At 40.5% G+C, this 17,541-nt stretch overlaps 1 protein-coding gene across 10 annotated transcripts in view; it reads right to left on the minus strand.

Annotated features, from left to right (window-relative positions):
- RBMS3 (RNA binding motif single stranded interacting protein 3) overlaps window positions 1–17,541 on the minus strand; it is a gene marked incomplete at its 3' end in the record, with an annotated part of 736,788 nt that overhangs the window by 86,278 nt on the left and 632,969 nt on the right. For all 10 annotated transcript variants that reach the window (XM_081883321.1, XM_081883319.1, XM_081883325.1 and 7 more), the window contains one exon: window positions 1,647–1,753. In XM_081883321.1, the coding sequence (XP_081739447.1) occupies window positions 1,647–1,753 (107 nt within the window). The remainder of the gene's footprint in view (window positions 1–1,646; window positions 1,754–17,541) is intronic.

The following is a 17,541-nucleotide window of genomic DNA, read 5'->3' on the forward strand; positions in this document are numbered from 1 at the left end:
GTAGTGCTTAAGTATGTCCCACTCCAGACTGAAGGTCCATAACGTATCTGCCAACACTATCAAGCCACATTCTTACTTTGTAAAGGGCAAAATGTGGTTGGAAACTGCTAACCATTTTAAAAAACCACCAGTTATTCGCCATTTAAAACACACACATACAAACAGAAAACATCTAAATTTAAAAATAAATAAATCTGTTTTTGAAATTATATTAGAGACACACCCTTTTATAACCCAAATGACAACTGCTAGGATGCTCCCTGGTTTAAAAATATGCTTTCGCTAATCATTTCCATGAGAATGTGAAAGAATTTGAATGAGATTTACTCCAGTGATACAAATGGCTCAATGTGCTACTAAGATTAAAAAAAAGAAAAAAATAGGACCAAGCCTATTTCCTCTTTTCTTCCATAAGTACTCTGTGATGCAAAGCACATATGGAGCTCATCACACCTAAATGTTTAGAAGAATAGAAATGAGAAGAAGGTAATTAAAATTAGGCTGTTCTAATGGCCTTGTGGGAAACTAGTACGTCCTAATATTGCATTTTGTTACAACAGAGACAGAGCAAAAATCCTAAGTATGAATAGGTCAAATTTGTTCCCCTTAGGGGAATGTATGTGGCCTTTCATTCCTTCATGCATTTCCCAAAATACAGCATCCTAAATATCAGCAACAGCACACCTCAACTAGGAACAATCCTGCCCAGGTACAGAACGGTGGATATGCTAGCTGTAGAATTCCTACATGCCCTGTGTTACAGGCATGTCCTCACAATGGCTTTTTGTTAACCTCCTTTGTAGTGTGCCTCTAGGAGTATGGAAAGTATCTTTGTAGATGCCAATGACGGAAAGCCAGCTATGCAGACGACTTGATGAATGCAACTCCTACAATGGTCCCATTAATTATGTATACTGCTGGCCTAATAATGAATGGATCTGTTGGAATAAAATATCTGATTTCCTGAACTAAATCACTTGAGTTGGATCCGGGCAAAGTTCCTACTGAAATCAAGGAGACCTAAGTTAGCCATGATTGCAAATTGATTTCAACTAAGTGAAACTATACGTAGATCCAACTAACTCTCTCATATAGGTGTCCTTTCCATTTTATGAGCATTGCAATAGAAAACAGTATTGATAACTCATCTGTACAAATCTACTGCCCCTAAGGCTCTAATCAATGATCCTTATGCTAAATATATGTATTTTTGCTCATTTAATACTACTGAGTGAGAACACTAAGGTTAAATGCATTTAATGCATGGTTTTGTAAGGCCCTTTCTTAATATGTACCGTATTTTTCGCTCTATAGGATGCACTTTTTCCCCTCCAAAAATTAAGGGGAAATGTGTGTGTGCCCTATGGAGCGAATGCAGGCTTCTTGGCTTCAGCGATAGCAATGCAAAGCCTCCCAAGCACAGAGGGAGCGCTCCCTCCGCGCTCCGGAGGCTCTCCCGGCTTCAGTGAAAGGAACCCAAAGCCTGCAGAGTGCAGCGAGAACTCGCGCTTCAGGGATAAAGCAAAAAAACCCGGTATTTATCCTTAGACTCATTTGACCTATTTTGTATTCAGGTCCCCCAAGTCAGCTCCTCAATCACCTCAACCCAAATACCCAAGGCATTACTGAAGATAATTGTGACTCACCTCTCCTTCTCTTGGCCATGGCCTCCCATTCTGCGTGTACTTGCTTTGATTCTGTCGTTTCTTTTGCCCTCCGTCAGCAAATTTGCACAGCAAAGGTTCTGTTGGGGCTGCGAAGAAAGGAAAAGCCAGGTCTGTATTAAGGCAAAGGCAAAGGACCCCTGGACGGTTAAGTCCAATCAAAGGCAACTATGGGTGATAGCCACCAATAGCCACTAATATCAGTGGCTATTGGTAACTGGCTATATGGAAATGTCATATTCAGATGCACTAGGGTAGGGGACAAAACAGAGAAAGGCTTTTGCATGCCTGTGAGCTTCTGGGATGATCTGTAGGCCAGGACAGAAAAAAAGTTACTAGACTACAAGGACCTTCAGTCCAAGACCTTCCTAGGTTGATAATAAAATTGCTCAACTGGAGTTGTAGGGCTAGCCATCTATTCTAGTTAAGACATTTGTGGCTGGCATTAGTAAAGCATAAACACTGCCGCTCCCCCCCCCTTTTTTTTCCTTTTGGTGGGGAAAGAAGAGAGTAGACAAGCTTGTCTGAGTAATATGTTTTCACTCTTCCTCTGTGTATCTCAGCACCCTGTGCTTACATATTTGAGTAAGTGAAATAAATACAAGGAGATCAAAGGAGGCTTTTGCCAAACAATCAAATTAGCTTAGTTCCCCCCATTAAATCCTTATAGCTTAAGACAGCTGGCAGATGACCTTCTTTATGCTCCCCAGCTGAGATCCCAGTCTTTCATCATAAAACAGTCAGCACAGCTAATGTACAACTGTTCAACGAATGTTCAAAAGGCTTCAGACCAAAAAAACAACAACTCCTAACATGCTGGCATGAAATAGTACTGAAAAAGAAAACAAATTTATGAAAAAGACTGAGCCAGCATCCTTTCCCAATTCTTATTCTTCTTTTTTCAAAAAAACAAATCAGAGATGTTTACTAATAAAATAAAAAATAAAAACATCTTGATGAATGAACAAGAAATATCCTTAAAAAGGTTAGATGAGGTATGGCTACAGAGAAACTTAGTTACATATTTGGTGGTCATTTCCAAAGGTAATTTGATATTGGGCAAGAATCCTTAGCTGTATAAAACTCATCACAGAGTATATGATCCCCTTAAACCCACTTACAATTTTGTTGGATAAGTTGGAGAAAGAATATTCCAAATACACAACATGAATAGGCATCTTGTTAACAGCAGCCAAATTTCAACCGGCTTACAACAGAGACTTGCCAATGTATCACTTATAATATATCTATGTAAATCAGAGTTCCTTTGCATCCTAATTTCCAGGATGATTTATTGGAGAAACGGCTCTCATTTCTGGTGACTGTAAAAAGGGATTTATAAAAGGACTGCTCGGTTCAGTATTCTATTCCTTAAAAAATATAATCTGTTTAAAAGTTGTTGGTGAAGGTCATAGCAATTTGTAATATATGTTGTGCTAAGCTTTCAGTAAATTTGATCTCTGGTGACTCTGAATAGAGAATATGTAAGCAAAAATCGGTGGCTATGCTTGAAATGAGTGCTTAATGAAATGTTGGCTAATGGATTGTTATTTTGTAACTGCAAAATCTTCGGGTGGGGAGGGAGTGCATGTTTGTGTGTGCATATATGTATTATTTGAAAGATTATTGGCCAGTTATAGCCCATGGAGAAGGATGTGATGTTGTGCCACTCTATATTCCACTGATTGCATTAAAAAGCAGTGGATTTCAATATTTTCCATAAGGTGTGTTTGTGCATGAGCAAGTGGTTTGTTTTTAGTTGGGGATTTCGCTGAAAGTCATTGTGATAAACTGAATGCGGACAAGTGCTACACATGCTGTACTAACAATCCCCAGATATATACAGTGGTACCTCTGGTTACGTACTTAATTTGTTCCAGAGGTCCGTTTTTAACCTGAAACTGTTCTTAACTTGAAGCACCAATTTAGCTAATGTGGCCTCCCACTGCTGCCGCATGATTTCTATTCTCATCCTGAAACAAAGTTCTTAACCCGAGGTACTATTTCTGGGTTAGCAGAGTCTGTAACCTGAAGCGTATGTAACCTAAACGTATGTAACCCAAGGTACCACTGTACACTTCACGCAACAGATTAATTATGTCAATGATGCAAGCTGACACAATAAGATGGTAATTTTTCAGTATTTATCTTTTCCTGTTTGGACCTCCAAGAGTGTGGGAATTTAGAAATATATGGCTCCGGTGAGTCCTTACATAGAAACAAGTACAGTTGTACCTCGGGTTAAGTACTTAATTCGCTCCGGAGGTCCGTTCTTAACCTAAAACTGTTCTTAACATGAAGCACCACTTTAGCTAATGGGGCCTCCTGCTGCCGCCACGCCGCCGGAGCACAATTTCTGTTCTTATCCTGAAGCAAAGTTCTCAACCTGAAACACTATTTCTGGGTTAGCGGAGTCTATAACCTGAAGCGTATGTAACCTGAAGTATATGTAACCCGAGGTACCACTGTAGCTATAAAGCTCCGATTTCACTGATGTCCTTGCAGAACTTAAAATCACCTTTCAGTGCCAATTTGCTGGTCATACCCCTAGGTAGTTTCAAGTTACAGAAAAATCACAGGTAAAAGACTCCTCAAAGACTGGTTAGCAATACAACAGCTGCTTTATATTGATGCAGTAGTTAAGACAAAAGAATTATTGACAGATTGGTTTTTAATCAACTCTGCGATTCTATGAATTCCAGACAGGTCATGATTTCAAAACCAGTTGGCCAGAAGGAATGATGGGAAGGTAGTAGCTCCAAGAACAAAGGAAATGTCAGAAGACCCAAATGCCCCACAAGTCAAGCCCCACAACTAAATGGGATGCTATATGCATATCTGCATCGAACATGCAGGTTTGCATCACCTTCGAGGCTCAATGTTCACAGGATGAGAGCAGGCGCAGAGGAGAAACTAACATAATGTAGAAATAATTTAAATGATACCCAACAGGTTTTACCTGAGAGTGTTTATCTTCTGTATAATAATAATAATAACAACAACAACAAATTTATACTCCGTCCATCTGGCTGGGTTTCCCCAGCCACTCTGGGCGGCTTCCAACAAAACATTAAAATGCAATAATTCATCAGATATTAAAAGCTTTCCCAAACAGGGCTGCCTTCAGATGTTTTCTAAAAGTTGGATAGTTGTTAACTTCCTTGACATCTGATGGGAGGGTGTTCCACAGGGCAGGCGCCACTACCGAAAAGGCCCTCTGTCTGGTTCCCTGTAACCTCACTTCTTGCAGTGAGGGAACCAGAAAGCCCTCGGAGCTGGACCTCAGTGTCTGGGCTGAATGATGGGTGTGGAGACGCTCCTTCAGGTATACAGGACCCAGGCCCTCTTATTTCAATATAATATTTGTGTCCATATACTTTCCTTCTAAGGTTGAAACCTATGCTATACACATTAAAACATTGTTTTAAAATATGTTGTTGGTGGTGGTGGTGGTGGTACCCAACTCATCTGACGGGGTTGCCCCAGCCACTATGGGCACTGGAGTCAACATCAAATACAGCTGGTGCCTATTTTACCTCCTTAGTGAAGTCTCCACCCCATTCCCCGCACCTCTGTGAAGGGGCTTGCCACATGAGTCTAATGGTTTTTCCACATCACCACAAAAAAGGGGCTTGCAATAGCATGGAAACGATTACTGACAGCTATAAGGCAAACTGGTTTTTTGTGCACCAGGCCAGTATCATAAAGAAAAAGATATATCTATCCCGTTTCCAGATGTCTCTTACGCAAATAAACTCTGGCTGGAAAAGAAAATCTTAAAGATACAACTCTCTCGTTTAGTATATTTGAGCTGGTCCTCTATTTTATATTTATTTATAGGCATTATTTATGTACCAGCCTCTCATAAAATATCAGGGTGGCACAGAGCAATATAAGCACATAGAAACCCATTAAAAGCAGTACAAAACAACCATTAAAATGAAGGGCTCCACAATAATATTTTAAACAACTGCATAAGCCTGTCGGCATAAAAAAAGACTTCAAGAGGTGCCTCAAAGTCCAGATGCCTGCTGAATCTCTGCTGGAAGAGCGTTCCACAGCATGGGGCGAGTGATACTGAATACCCAGTATACCCCTCTTGGCTGATCCTCTACAATGAGGGTTATACAAACTGTCATTTTGGGAGAGGAAGGTGATTTAGAAAGAGCTGCTCCTTTGTTCGCATGGTTTTTCCCTGCGCTTGACTTTACTATACAATCAGATATATTGTGCTCCGCAGCTCCCAATGCCTGCGTCCCAACTATTCCAAATCCAGATATCTTCTCACGCAATAGTTGGGTATTGTAAGACTCTTGGTGGGAGGGATTGTGAACCATGGTTGTCCCTCCAGCCAATATCTAACACCCTTTTCTCTGTCTATATAAGACAGAGTTGTCTCTCCAGCCAATATCTAACACCCTTTTCTCTGTCTATATACTGCCAGCTTACCCCACAGGTAAATCTGAATGCATAGAGTCCTGATCTCTAAGACTGAATATGCATCCTCAAACCCTCCAATTGTTCCTATTAACCATGCACAGTCCTGGATTTACAGAAGCCGTCCCAATTTCTGATTTGATCCTGGAATGTCCCGCTTTTCCTTAGGGCAGGCATGGCCAAATTTGTCCCTCCAGCTGTTTTTGGACTACAACTCCCATCATCCCTAGCTAACAGGACCAGTGGTCAGGGATGATGGGGATTGTAGTTCAAAAGCAGCTGGAGCGCCAAGTTTGGCCATGCCTACCTTAGGGCGTCCCTATTTTCACTGGAGAAATCTTGGAGGGTATGGAGTTATGTGACCTCCGAGCCACAGAGTTAAGTAACTATACAACCTTTAGAAGACATCTGAGGGCAGCCCTGTATAGGAAAGTTGTTTAAAATTTTATTATCTTTTTATATATGTTGGAAGATGTCCAGAAATGTTGGAGGGTACGTCTCTCCCGCTTTGCCTCTTTCTTGTCTGTGTTATGGCCCTGACTGGAAACAGGAGCCAGGAGACTGAAGAGGAGGAAGCTGCTGAATCTGAAAGACTGCCATTGTAACTGGGTAAAGAACCCAGGCCCTGGCTGTGAGCTGGAACCTGTCAGCCAGGAGACATTTCACCCTGCTCACACCAGTGTTCAAAACTCCCATTGTCCTAGGTGCATTTTGCGACAAGGAATTTCATAAGCGCAAGCAGTTTCTGAGCATCTTACTGCACCCAAGAATTCAGATTAAAACTGCAGAGTGGAAGGAAAGGAAGACCTTTTCCTGCCTCCCCACTTCCAGCCACTCTTTGAAGAATGGAGAACAGACCCTCTTAAGAATATTAGAGGGGAAGGCAGGGGAAGCATGGCTTTGGTTTTTTCCCCAGTCTTCAGCTGAAAACTAGACCATGTGAAAAATGAATATAAGATTTTAGCTGCAGCTCATTCATTTTCAGCTTAGACATTCACTTGTTGCACCCATGTTGTTGTTTAGTCGTGTCCGACTCTTCGTGACCCCATGGACCAGAGAACGCCAGGCACCTCTGTCCTCCACTGCCTCCCGCAGTTTGGTCAAACTCATGCTGGTAGCTTCAAAAACACTATCCAACCATCTCGTCTTCTGTTTTCCCCTTCTCCTTGTGCCCTCAATCTTTCCCAACTTCAGTGTCTTTTCCAGGGAGTCTTCTCTTCTCATGATGTGGATAAAGTACTGGAGCCTCAGCTTCAGGATCTGTCCTTACAGTGAGCACTCAGGGCTGATTTCCTTCAGAATGGATAGGTTTGATATTTTTGCAGTCCATGGGACTCTCAAGAGTCTCATCCAGCACCATAATTCAAAAGCATCAATTCTTCGGCGATCAGCCTTCTTTATGGTCCAGCTCTCACTTCCATACATCACTGCTGGGAAAACCATAGCTTTAACTATAAGGACCTTTGTCGACAAGGTGATGTCTCTGCTTTTTAAGATGCTGTCTAGGTTTGTCATTGCTTTTCTCCCAAGAAGCAGGCGTCTTTTAATTTCGTGACTGCTGTCACCATCTGCAGTGATCATGGAACCCAAGAAAGTAAAATCTCTCACTGCCTCCATTTCTTCCCCTTCTATTTCCCAGGGGGTGATGGCACCAGTGGCCAAGATCTCAGTTTTTTTGATGTTCAGCTTCAGACCATATTTTGCACTTTCCTCTTTCACCCTCATTAAAAGGTTCTTTAATTCCTCCTCACTTTCTGCCATCAAGGTTGTGTTGCGCCCATAACTTAGGTTTAAGGTGCCATTTCGCTCCTAGCTTTCACATCTCAGTTTCTAACATTGACTCACACTACACTAGGAGCCTCGTACTCCCCAATGTAGGCAACACACAAGGTTAGAGATGAATGAGAAGTGTATGAATGCTAAACATCCTGCAAGAGAACTGCCCCTTTGAAGACTTCTCAGGAAGTGGGTGCTCTCTGGGCATGCAAGCCTGACCTAACATCTCATTTGAACTCAACTTTGTTAGAAAAAGCCTATATCTGAGCTTAGCTGAGGTCTCACACAACTGCATGCAAGGATGTCTCTCCTCATTAATCTGCAAAACAAGATGATGGATGCTGAGTTAAGAGGACCAAGAAAGAAGGTCAAAGTTGAAAAAAGATGTGGAAACACTATCCCAGTAGAACAATGGCATTGAATGAATACTGTAATCACTACGTTCAAATTTAAGAAAAGAAGAAACAGCACATGTTTTGTTATGCAGTCAATACCAAAACAATTACATCCAAGTACACATTACAGCTTCTCTTATCATCTCGTAAATCATAAAGTGCTTCTTTGTACAACTGCAGACCTTACTGCAGATAGGAACAGGTAAACTGCGTGAGAATGAGTGCAAAAGGAAAGACATTACTAAAACGGAAGAGATAAAGCTAAATATGTAAAGCTGGACCAATTTGTGAAGCGATTTTGTGATTTTGTGAACAATGCAAATTGTTTCTTCTGAATATTTAAAACAAGAGTTTTGCGAAGAAAGAAAATTTCTGTCCATCTGAACAGTTTGTAAAATCTTGCCGAGACGATGGAAATGAAGTTAAACTGTGTTGTTTGATTGTTTCTTTAACAGCAGATTTATGAAAATGAGGGTTATTGAACAGAATTAAGCCTTACATTAAAATGTTTGTATGCATGCTTAGGGGAATACCAAGTGTGATAGGCACTCTGATTTAGTAAAGACTCTAGAAGTATAACAATCTTTTATCATTCCAAGACTGCAAACCTGAGCATATTTCTTTTGGGAGAAGGTTGCATTGAGGTCAGGGTTACTTCCTCAAGTGGTTTATATTCAAGATGCTGTATCACTGAGTGTGGCATCAGCCCCATGAAAGACTATAGCTTAAAAAGTTATTCTATTACATTCTTAATATGTGTGCTGTTTATACCTAACGTATATCCTTGTGACCCAAGTCACTAATTTGGTATTTTACTTAAAAGCTATCTGAGATACAAAACCTTACCATATATTTTTTTAATTCATTTATTAATTAATCACTTAAATGCTTTAAAATTTAGATGCATTTAGATACGGGTATCAATCTCTCAAAATAATTTATGACATCTGGAAAGATACAATGGATACAATACAACAGAAGATCAGCACAGGAGAGCATTTTATAAGCCAGTTATGTCCAACTTTGTTAAAAGTGTGCCCCCCCCCCCAAAAAAATCAGCAGACACAGGAAAAGATAACAGAGACAAAAGTTTGAGGTGGATCAAATGCTAGAACTGGACAATTGTGATAGAAATAAGTCCCTTCCCTAGTATGAATTGCTGCTGGATAAATGAGATACCTCAGAACCAAAATTGCAATGAAGCACTTTTGCAAGTATGGCAGAAATAATTTTGAGGGGACCTCTGAGAGTTTATAGACTGTCCCGTCTCTGCAACTGGGATGAGGAACCTCAGTCCCTCAGCCTAATTTCACGCAGCCTTCAGATATCTAGACATTTGAGGCCTACCCTTGCTCGTCAGACTGCCCCCCTGAGAATCTCTTCCTAGTATCTTGGTGGTAACAGGGATGAAGCTGGAATATTGTGTCAGGAGAGATGATGGCAGAGGTGATGTCCAGAGGTTGTTCTTGTGTCCTAATACAGTGGTACCTCGGGTTACAGACGCTTCGGGTTACAGACGCTTCAGGTTACAGACTCTACTAACCCAGAAATAGTACCTTGGGTTAAGAATTTTACTTCAGGATGAGAACAGAAATTGTGCAGCGGCGGCGCAGCAGCAGGCCCCATTAGCTAAAGTGGTGCTTCAGGTTAAGAATAGTTTCAGGTTAAGAACAGACCTCCAGAACGAATTAAGTTCTTAACCCAAAGTACCACTGTACAGGGTATGAAAGTGGGTGTGAGAGTATCTACATACAAGAGGTCACCGTGTTTCAGCGGTGTTGTCCTGAGGATCTAGAGTTGCAACCTTGTGCCTGGAAGAGTATCCCCAAATCTCACCAAATTCAATGGGAAGTCCGTGTTCTTAACTAGCAGCAAGATGTCAGCTAGCGCTGGGCGATATCTACTTTTCAAGATCGCGATATATCACCAGCTAAACATCACAGTTTACTGATGCATCACGATGTCTGAAAAAAGGATGGAGCTATGTAGAGGCATTAGCTGGCTTCAAAGATATTCCTGCGTCGTGATTTTTGCCGGTGCCTGCATTTTGTGATTTGCTGCCCCATGCAGGAGGCAGCAGATAGCTGAGCCAGCAGAGGTAACAGGGACTGCAGGAATTGAGCCAAGCATTGGCCAGCTTCACGGTTTCTCCCATGCTGGTTTTTGCATAACACACACACACACACACACACACACACACACACACACACACACATCAAGATTCATGATATATTCCCCTCTCAAAATTTTTGAAACATATCATGATATGGACTTCAAACCAGTTTTGGATGATATATTGATATATCGCCCAGCCTTAAAGTCAGAATATTAACTCTATTGACAGTAGGTTTCATGAAAAAAATGTCCTGAAACTATATATTCCAGAGGTGTTTCACTGACTCCAGTGGAACATTAGATTAGCCAGGTTCAGTATTACAGCTTCTTAAAAACAAAATAACGGTTCCTTTGACCTCTTTTAGCAAAGTCATACCATCTGATTTGAATGAAAAACGATGCCATGTTATTTTACCATTATGCTATTATGGAACAGAAACAAAGTCAGCTTTCATCAAATGTACCAGCCGAATTTAAATGATTTCATGTACTTTAATTTACTGCAGAAGATCATATACCAATGGCCTGTGTTGCTTTCTAGTTCACGTCTAATGGAAGTAAAATAAGTCTCTAGTAAGAGGTGACCTACAAGCACTTGTGGTCAGCTATTCCACCTCTCAGCAATGTCTTTAATGTTCCCCTGAATGGGCGGGGGGACCTTGAAAATGCAAGCTTTTATGCCACAAGAAATACATCACTCTTGTTTTTTTTATCTTAAATCTATTTTCTCAGTTAATAGCTTTTGATATTGATCACTTTAGACATTACTATTATCCTATCAGGTATCATGTAGAACATGAACTGCTAATGCTTGAACTGACACAAGAAATTACTTTTGATTTTCCTATTATGGGCTATTTAAAAGATCCATTTAAAGAAAGCATTTCTATAAACAATAACATTGTCACATTTATTTCCTTTCTGTCTAGCATTACAGGAACTAGCATGGGTAAGATGAAAAACTCCCCCACCCACCCACCCAACACACATCTGTTTTCATTTCCCATAGAAATCAAGGCAAATCTTGGCAAACATCTTAGTCAATAAACAGCCCCCCTTCTCCATATTTGCAATTGCTCTATTTTTTTCTTGCTAACTAAGACTGCTTGGGGCATTTTTCACCAGTGTTTCAGCATTTGTATAGGTAGGCGTTAGACAAAGCTTATGAAATCTAATATAAAATGAGGAAGGAATGAAAGGAGCACATAGTCTATCATCTATCATCTATCTATCATCTATCTATCTATCTATCTATCTATCTATCTATCTATCATCTATCATCTATCTATCATCATTATCTATCCATCTATCTATCTATCTATCTATCTATCTATCTATCTATCTATCTATCCATCCATCTATCTATCATCTATCGATCTATCTATCTATCTATCTATCATCTATCTATCTATCTATCTATCATCTATCTATCATCTATCTATCACCTATCTATCATCTATCTATCACCTCTATCTATCTATCTATCTATCTATCTATCTATCTATCTATCTATCATCTATCTATCTATATCTATCTATCTATCATCTATCTATCTTCTATCTATCACCTATATCTATCTATCTATCTATCTATCTATCTATCTATCTATCTATCTATCTATCATCTATCTATCTCATCCATCTATTTAAAATTTGTATACTGCCCTTCATTCAAAGATCATAGGGTGGTTCACAATATAAAAATACAAAATGAGAATGCAAAATGCATGATAAAACCAAACCAAACGAATAAATCCCCTTCCACGGACATACGTTAAAGGCCATAGGATGCTAATCAGCCAAAGGCCTGGTTAAAGAGAAACGTTTTCGCCTGTTACCAAAAGATATGTAATGAAGGCGCCAGACGAGTTTCCCCAGGGAGAGCATTCCACAATTCACAAGTCTATTCATTAGCCAATCCTGAGCATTAAAGAAAGTCTGTGATGTAGACTTCTCCACATTTATTTCCTAGCTCTCCCACATTCACTCAGAGTTCCATCTCTGTTTGTAGAAACTTCTATGTAAATAACTGAAGCTATGTACGTAGGGCCCAAGATGTGTACCCCCGCTTTTTGTGGTGTCTGAACAGACTGTTGATAGCCTGATCTTCAACGTAGTAAATTGTGCAATAAAAGAAAGCAAACAATGCAGCCTCAATAAAGCAAGTGAGTGGGGAAACAGCACAAAACCCTAGCGGTGCATCAGCATATTTTCTGATAAGCCATCATGGTTTCTTACCTAAACCAAGGCTTATGAGGAGCAAGTATGGCTCTCTCTAGACGAACTGAATCATCAGAACAAGAAAATAGCTGTGTTAGTTCAGTTATTAGAATGCTTGAAGTTTAAATTATGATAATTAAAAAACGTTTATTGGGGGGAAACAAGCAAGTGCACTTTTCCAGCACATTCTTAGCTCATAACATGACCCTCTTTTGCAGCTCTGGAGTGATTCGCAAGGAAAAAAGTTTTACAATGAACACAATTATGCAACTGTTTATTTACACCACATTTCTCTGCTCTAGGCTTTCGTTGTTGTAGTTCAAACCCTTGACAGGTAGATTCCACCAGACATTGAGAACATTGTTTCATTTAATGTGGTTTGCAACACACACACACACACACACACCTTTCTAAAACCTTTTGCATTTCTACAAAAGGTGTGTCTCTGGCTGGAGAACTTATAGTGATCTATCAACAATGCCAGCTCTGTGGAATTGCAATTTATTCAGATGTCCTTCCCTGTATAGCAGAAAGAAATAACCTGACATGCTAACAGACAGGTTTCTATTTAAACAAAAAGAATGGGGGAAAGACTTTAAGAGATAGCCTCTTAAAAACAGGTTTTTGACTTCGCTCCTTGAATTCCCCTGACAAAAGTAATGAGTGAGGTGACAGGAAACCCAATATTAATTCTGCAAGTTCTAACTAGATGTGCAGGAGGGTCTAAGTGTAAGGAATGGAGCAGGAATGCACAGCAAATAGGCAATTATTTGGAGTAGAAGAATTCTATGCCTGATGATGAGCTGCCCATTTCTGCTGTTCGGTGCTGGTTCTACGGAGACTATAATCTTGTATGGTGATGCCTGAATTCAATCTTAATGCCTGATATTGAGTGATGAGAAGCTACAGGGATTCTTGTGAGATTCACTGTTAATGGGTTTAACTCAATTGGTGCTCCTGCCTTGGATATTTTATAAATATTCAGCCTAAGCTACGTGACGCGAATACCATCCTGTCACCATGCACAAGGCTGAACTCAGCCGTTTAACAAGGTGCTCATTCCTCTGTCCTCTTGCCATTTTTGGTTCTGTTATTTCGCCCCTTCCACTAGAAACCTAAAAAGTCTCCACAGGGACCCAGCTTTCCTTGAAGAAAGAGAACAGCAGTACAAGAGCATTCGAAGGCCGACCCTGAACTGCTGTAGGGGTGAGCTATAACACACCAGGTTTTTTGACTGCATGAAAGTCCTCGCTGTGCACCGAAAGGAAGCGCCGGGTAACAGAGTCTGACACAGACAATAACTGCATCTGGTTCTTCCTTGTTAACAACTTATTTCTCATTTACTACAGGAGAGCCAGAGTATTCCCCTCAGGTCTGTTGCTGGAATGTTGCAATTCCCCAGCACCATTAACCAGAAATTTTCGTTATTGGGGAAATTCAGTTATCGCAGAATATACCCAATTATAATGCTCCAGAAGTTAAAAAAACAAAACATGAATTCCATGAGTGCGAATGGCCACCAAAGTGTGTTGACTTTAACACACACCTTTGGGGAAAGGTTAAACCACATTCACAGTTTAGACTAATCCTGGCAGGAAAAAAATTAAGTCCACGCTCTCCAGACATTGTCACCACATCTATACAGCATCTTCTTTTTTTCCACAGTGCAATTTTTAAAAGGGATTTCATGTGTACAGGTCCTGCAGCTCCAGGGACAAAATAGTCGTGTCTGCATGTAACACTAAGTCAAATCAACGGTCTCAGGGGTGGGGAAGACTTAAGTGAATTTGCTTGCTCCTCCTCACTCCTTTTAGTTCAGGGCTATGTGGCAGCTATAGGGGCGCGGGTGGTGCTGTGAGTTAAACTGCAGAGCCAAGGGCTTGCTGATCAGAAGGTCAGCGGTTCGAATCCCTACGATGGGGTGAGCTCCCGTTGCTCGATCCCTGCTCCTGCCAACCTAGCAGTTCGAAAGCACGTCAAAAGTGCAAGTAGATAAATAGGTACCACTCTGGCGGGAAAGAAAATGGCGTTTCTGTGCGCTGCTCTGGTTCACCAGAAGCGGCTTAGTCATGCTGGCCACATGACCTGGAAGCTGTACGTCTGCTCCCTCGGCCAATAAAGCGAGATGAGCGCCGCAACCCCAGAGTCAGTCACAAATGGACCTCATGGTCAGGGGTCCCTTTACTCTTTACCTTTTTATGTGGCAGCTAAGCTAAGGTTTGGCTTAATGTTTCATCTGAATGAGGGATTGTGGTTAAGCTCTCTTCTCTCTAGGAGCCAGCATGTCCACATGGTTCCTGCCATGCTTGAATCAGTCCAAAGTTCGACTAGAGACTTAAGACAGAAGCAACCTATTCTTAATCGAAAAGATTACATGGAAAATGTGCTACCCTTTCTGTTGCACTTTTAGAAGTTAGAGGTTTAAAAGATTATCATTCAGTTATGTTCAATGACACAGTAAGAGTTGCATTTCCCTGATGATAATTGGGGTACAGCTTAGTTGTAAAACATTTAAAATCTCACGCAATCTGTTGTTCTAAATACAAAAGCAACTCACAATCAAATCTTGCATACGTCTAAATTATTTTATATAGTGAAATGCACAATTATACATAATGCAGAGATTTATTTCGTTTTGAACTTACTTTCTCCAGTGTATAGTTGTATAAATTTCAGTCATTTTAGCCTGGTCATGCAATAGTATATGACAGTCAATGTAGGTGCTCCAGAATAATACCAACAGTTCAGAAACTAATTGCAATGGCCATTTCCCCAGTATAAAAAACAAGAAGAAAACATATAAAGAAAACATATATATAAAAAAACATATATAAAAAACAAGAAGAAAACAGTAAATTCATCCTTGATTGAAATTCAGTTTTATGTTAGAAGGTTCTCCAATAGTACTTACATTCCAGTTGCAGGCGCTACAATCCTATGCACATTTACCCAGGATTTAAATGCTACTTAACACTGAGAAGCTTACTTCTGAGTAAATGTGCAAAGGATTCCACTGTAAGCGAACCACCAGAATTTGCAATCCTATAAGCCAACAGAATTTCACTGAGCACTATAATTCTACTTCCATCATACTGCTCACTGGAGCGCAACTCAACCTATTATTAAAATAATTTCATTAGTATTCTTGTTGCATCTACTAGGTCTTTTGACATGTCAATTTCTGGGAACTGATAAGCACCTGTCACTCATTTTAAAAAACCCAGCAACCACAGAACAGCAAGGTATAGTAAATAAGCTTTGACATTTTTTTAAAAGCTAACTAACAAAAAGGTACAAATACAAAGGCCTTAAAAGATCTGTCAGCAGAAGCAAGAACTGGGATAACGTGCTTTTATTTTATCATAACAGCAGGTAAAACCTTTGAGCAAAACATTTGCCAACCTTCCCTTGTCTGAACAAGAAAATGTATGAGATATTACAATGCATATTAGTTTCTAGTTAGCATCTTTCTCACACCAGGGAACTTTTTAATAAGAGGCAGCGATGGAGAAATCAATGTTGGGGTTCTATGGAAGATCCTTTATTAATAAGGATGGCTTTGGTGATTGATTTGCTGCAAACATGAGCTTGCAAATAAATTGCATATGACAACAACATTAGCATTAAAACAAACACAAAAGCGAGGAACTGCAAAATTGTAGTTAGGTGGGAAAGTTCGGGTTGGGGGGTTTAAATAAAAGGCATTTTCAACAAGATTTCCCCCTGGAAGGGTAATCAGAGGATCAAAAGACCCCCAAATGTCGACTTTGTTCCTATTAATATATTACTGAAAAAAATGCTTCAAAAAAATTGATGACATAAGAACATATTAAGAATATAAGAAGAATCAAATCAAAGGCCATTCAAGTCCAGCAGCCTGTTCTCACAAGGGCCAACTAGATGGTTAGGGGAGTGGGACATGAGCAAAATAACACTCATGACCCTGTAGCCACTAGAACTCGGTGGCAATTGAAACTGGTTCATGTTTATACTAATCAACTTTTGTAGATTCACAAAAAAGGGAGGTCCATCTTCAATGCAAACATATTAGTTGTATCCTCATTTGAAATATTCCTCCCTGTGCAAAAATAAACTTGTACTGTAGCAACCCACTCAGATGGACAGGGTATGAATTTATTATTATTAATTACTACTACTACTACTATAGCTTGATGAGGGTAGCCTAAGAAATTCTGAGCCTATCACAACTGCAGTTCCCAAAGCAGAGAGAAAGGTTACAGATCCAGTTTTATTTGATAGGGTAAAGGTAAAGGGACCCCTGACCATTAGGTCCAGTCGTGGACGACTCTGGGGTTGCGGCGCTCATCTCGCTTTATTGGCTGAGGGAGCCGGCGTACAGCTTCCGGGTCATGTGGCCAGCATGACTAAGCCGCTTCTGGCGAACCAGAGCAGCGCACGGAAACACCGTTTACCTTCCTGCCGGAGCGGTATCTATTTATCTACTTGCACTTAGACGTGCTTTCGAACTGCTAGGTGGGCAGGAGCAGGGACTGAGCAACGGGAGCTCACCCCGTTGCAGGGATTCGAACCGCCGACCTGCTGATCGGCAAGTCCTAGGCTCTGTGGTTTAACCCACAGCGCCACCTGTGTCCCATTTGATAGGCTAGATCCTTTCTAAAATACTTTCAGGCACAGAAGCTGAGAAACGATGCATCATTAGTAAAATACACAGAAAGTTGCAAGCAATCATCACTTCGAAATCACATTTGAGCAGAACGTAAAAGTGGATAGTTCTTTCTATACTCAATCCATACTCAAATCAAGGCCCCCAATGTTTTGAGCTTCTAGATGTATGGAAGGGGAATTGTGGCTTAGAGCTGCCTATCTTCTCAGCACTCAGCTTCACATGTTTATGTAAGTTTGTCTCCAGGATGTAGCAACCTCTTAAGAGAAACCATAGGAGCAAACTACAGT

Source organism: Podarcis melisellensis (assembly GCF_964234715.1).
Source record: "Podarcis melisellensis genome assembly, chromosome: 12".
NCBI classification, from domain to species: Eukaryota; Metazoa; Chordata; class Lepidosauria; order Squamata; family Lacertidae; genus Podarcis; species Podarcis melisellensis.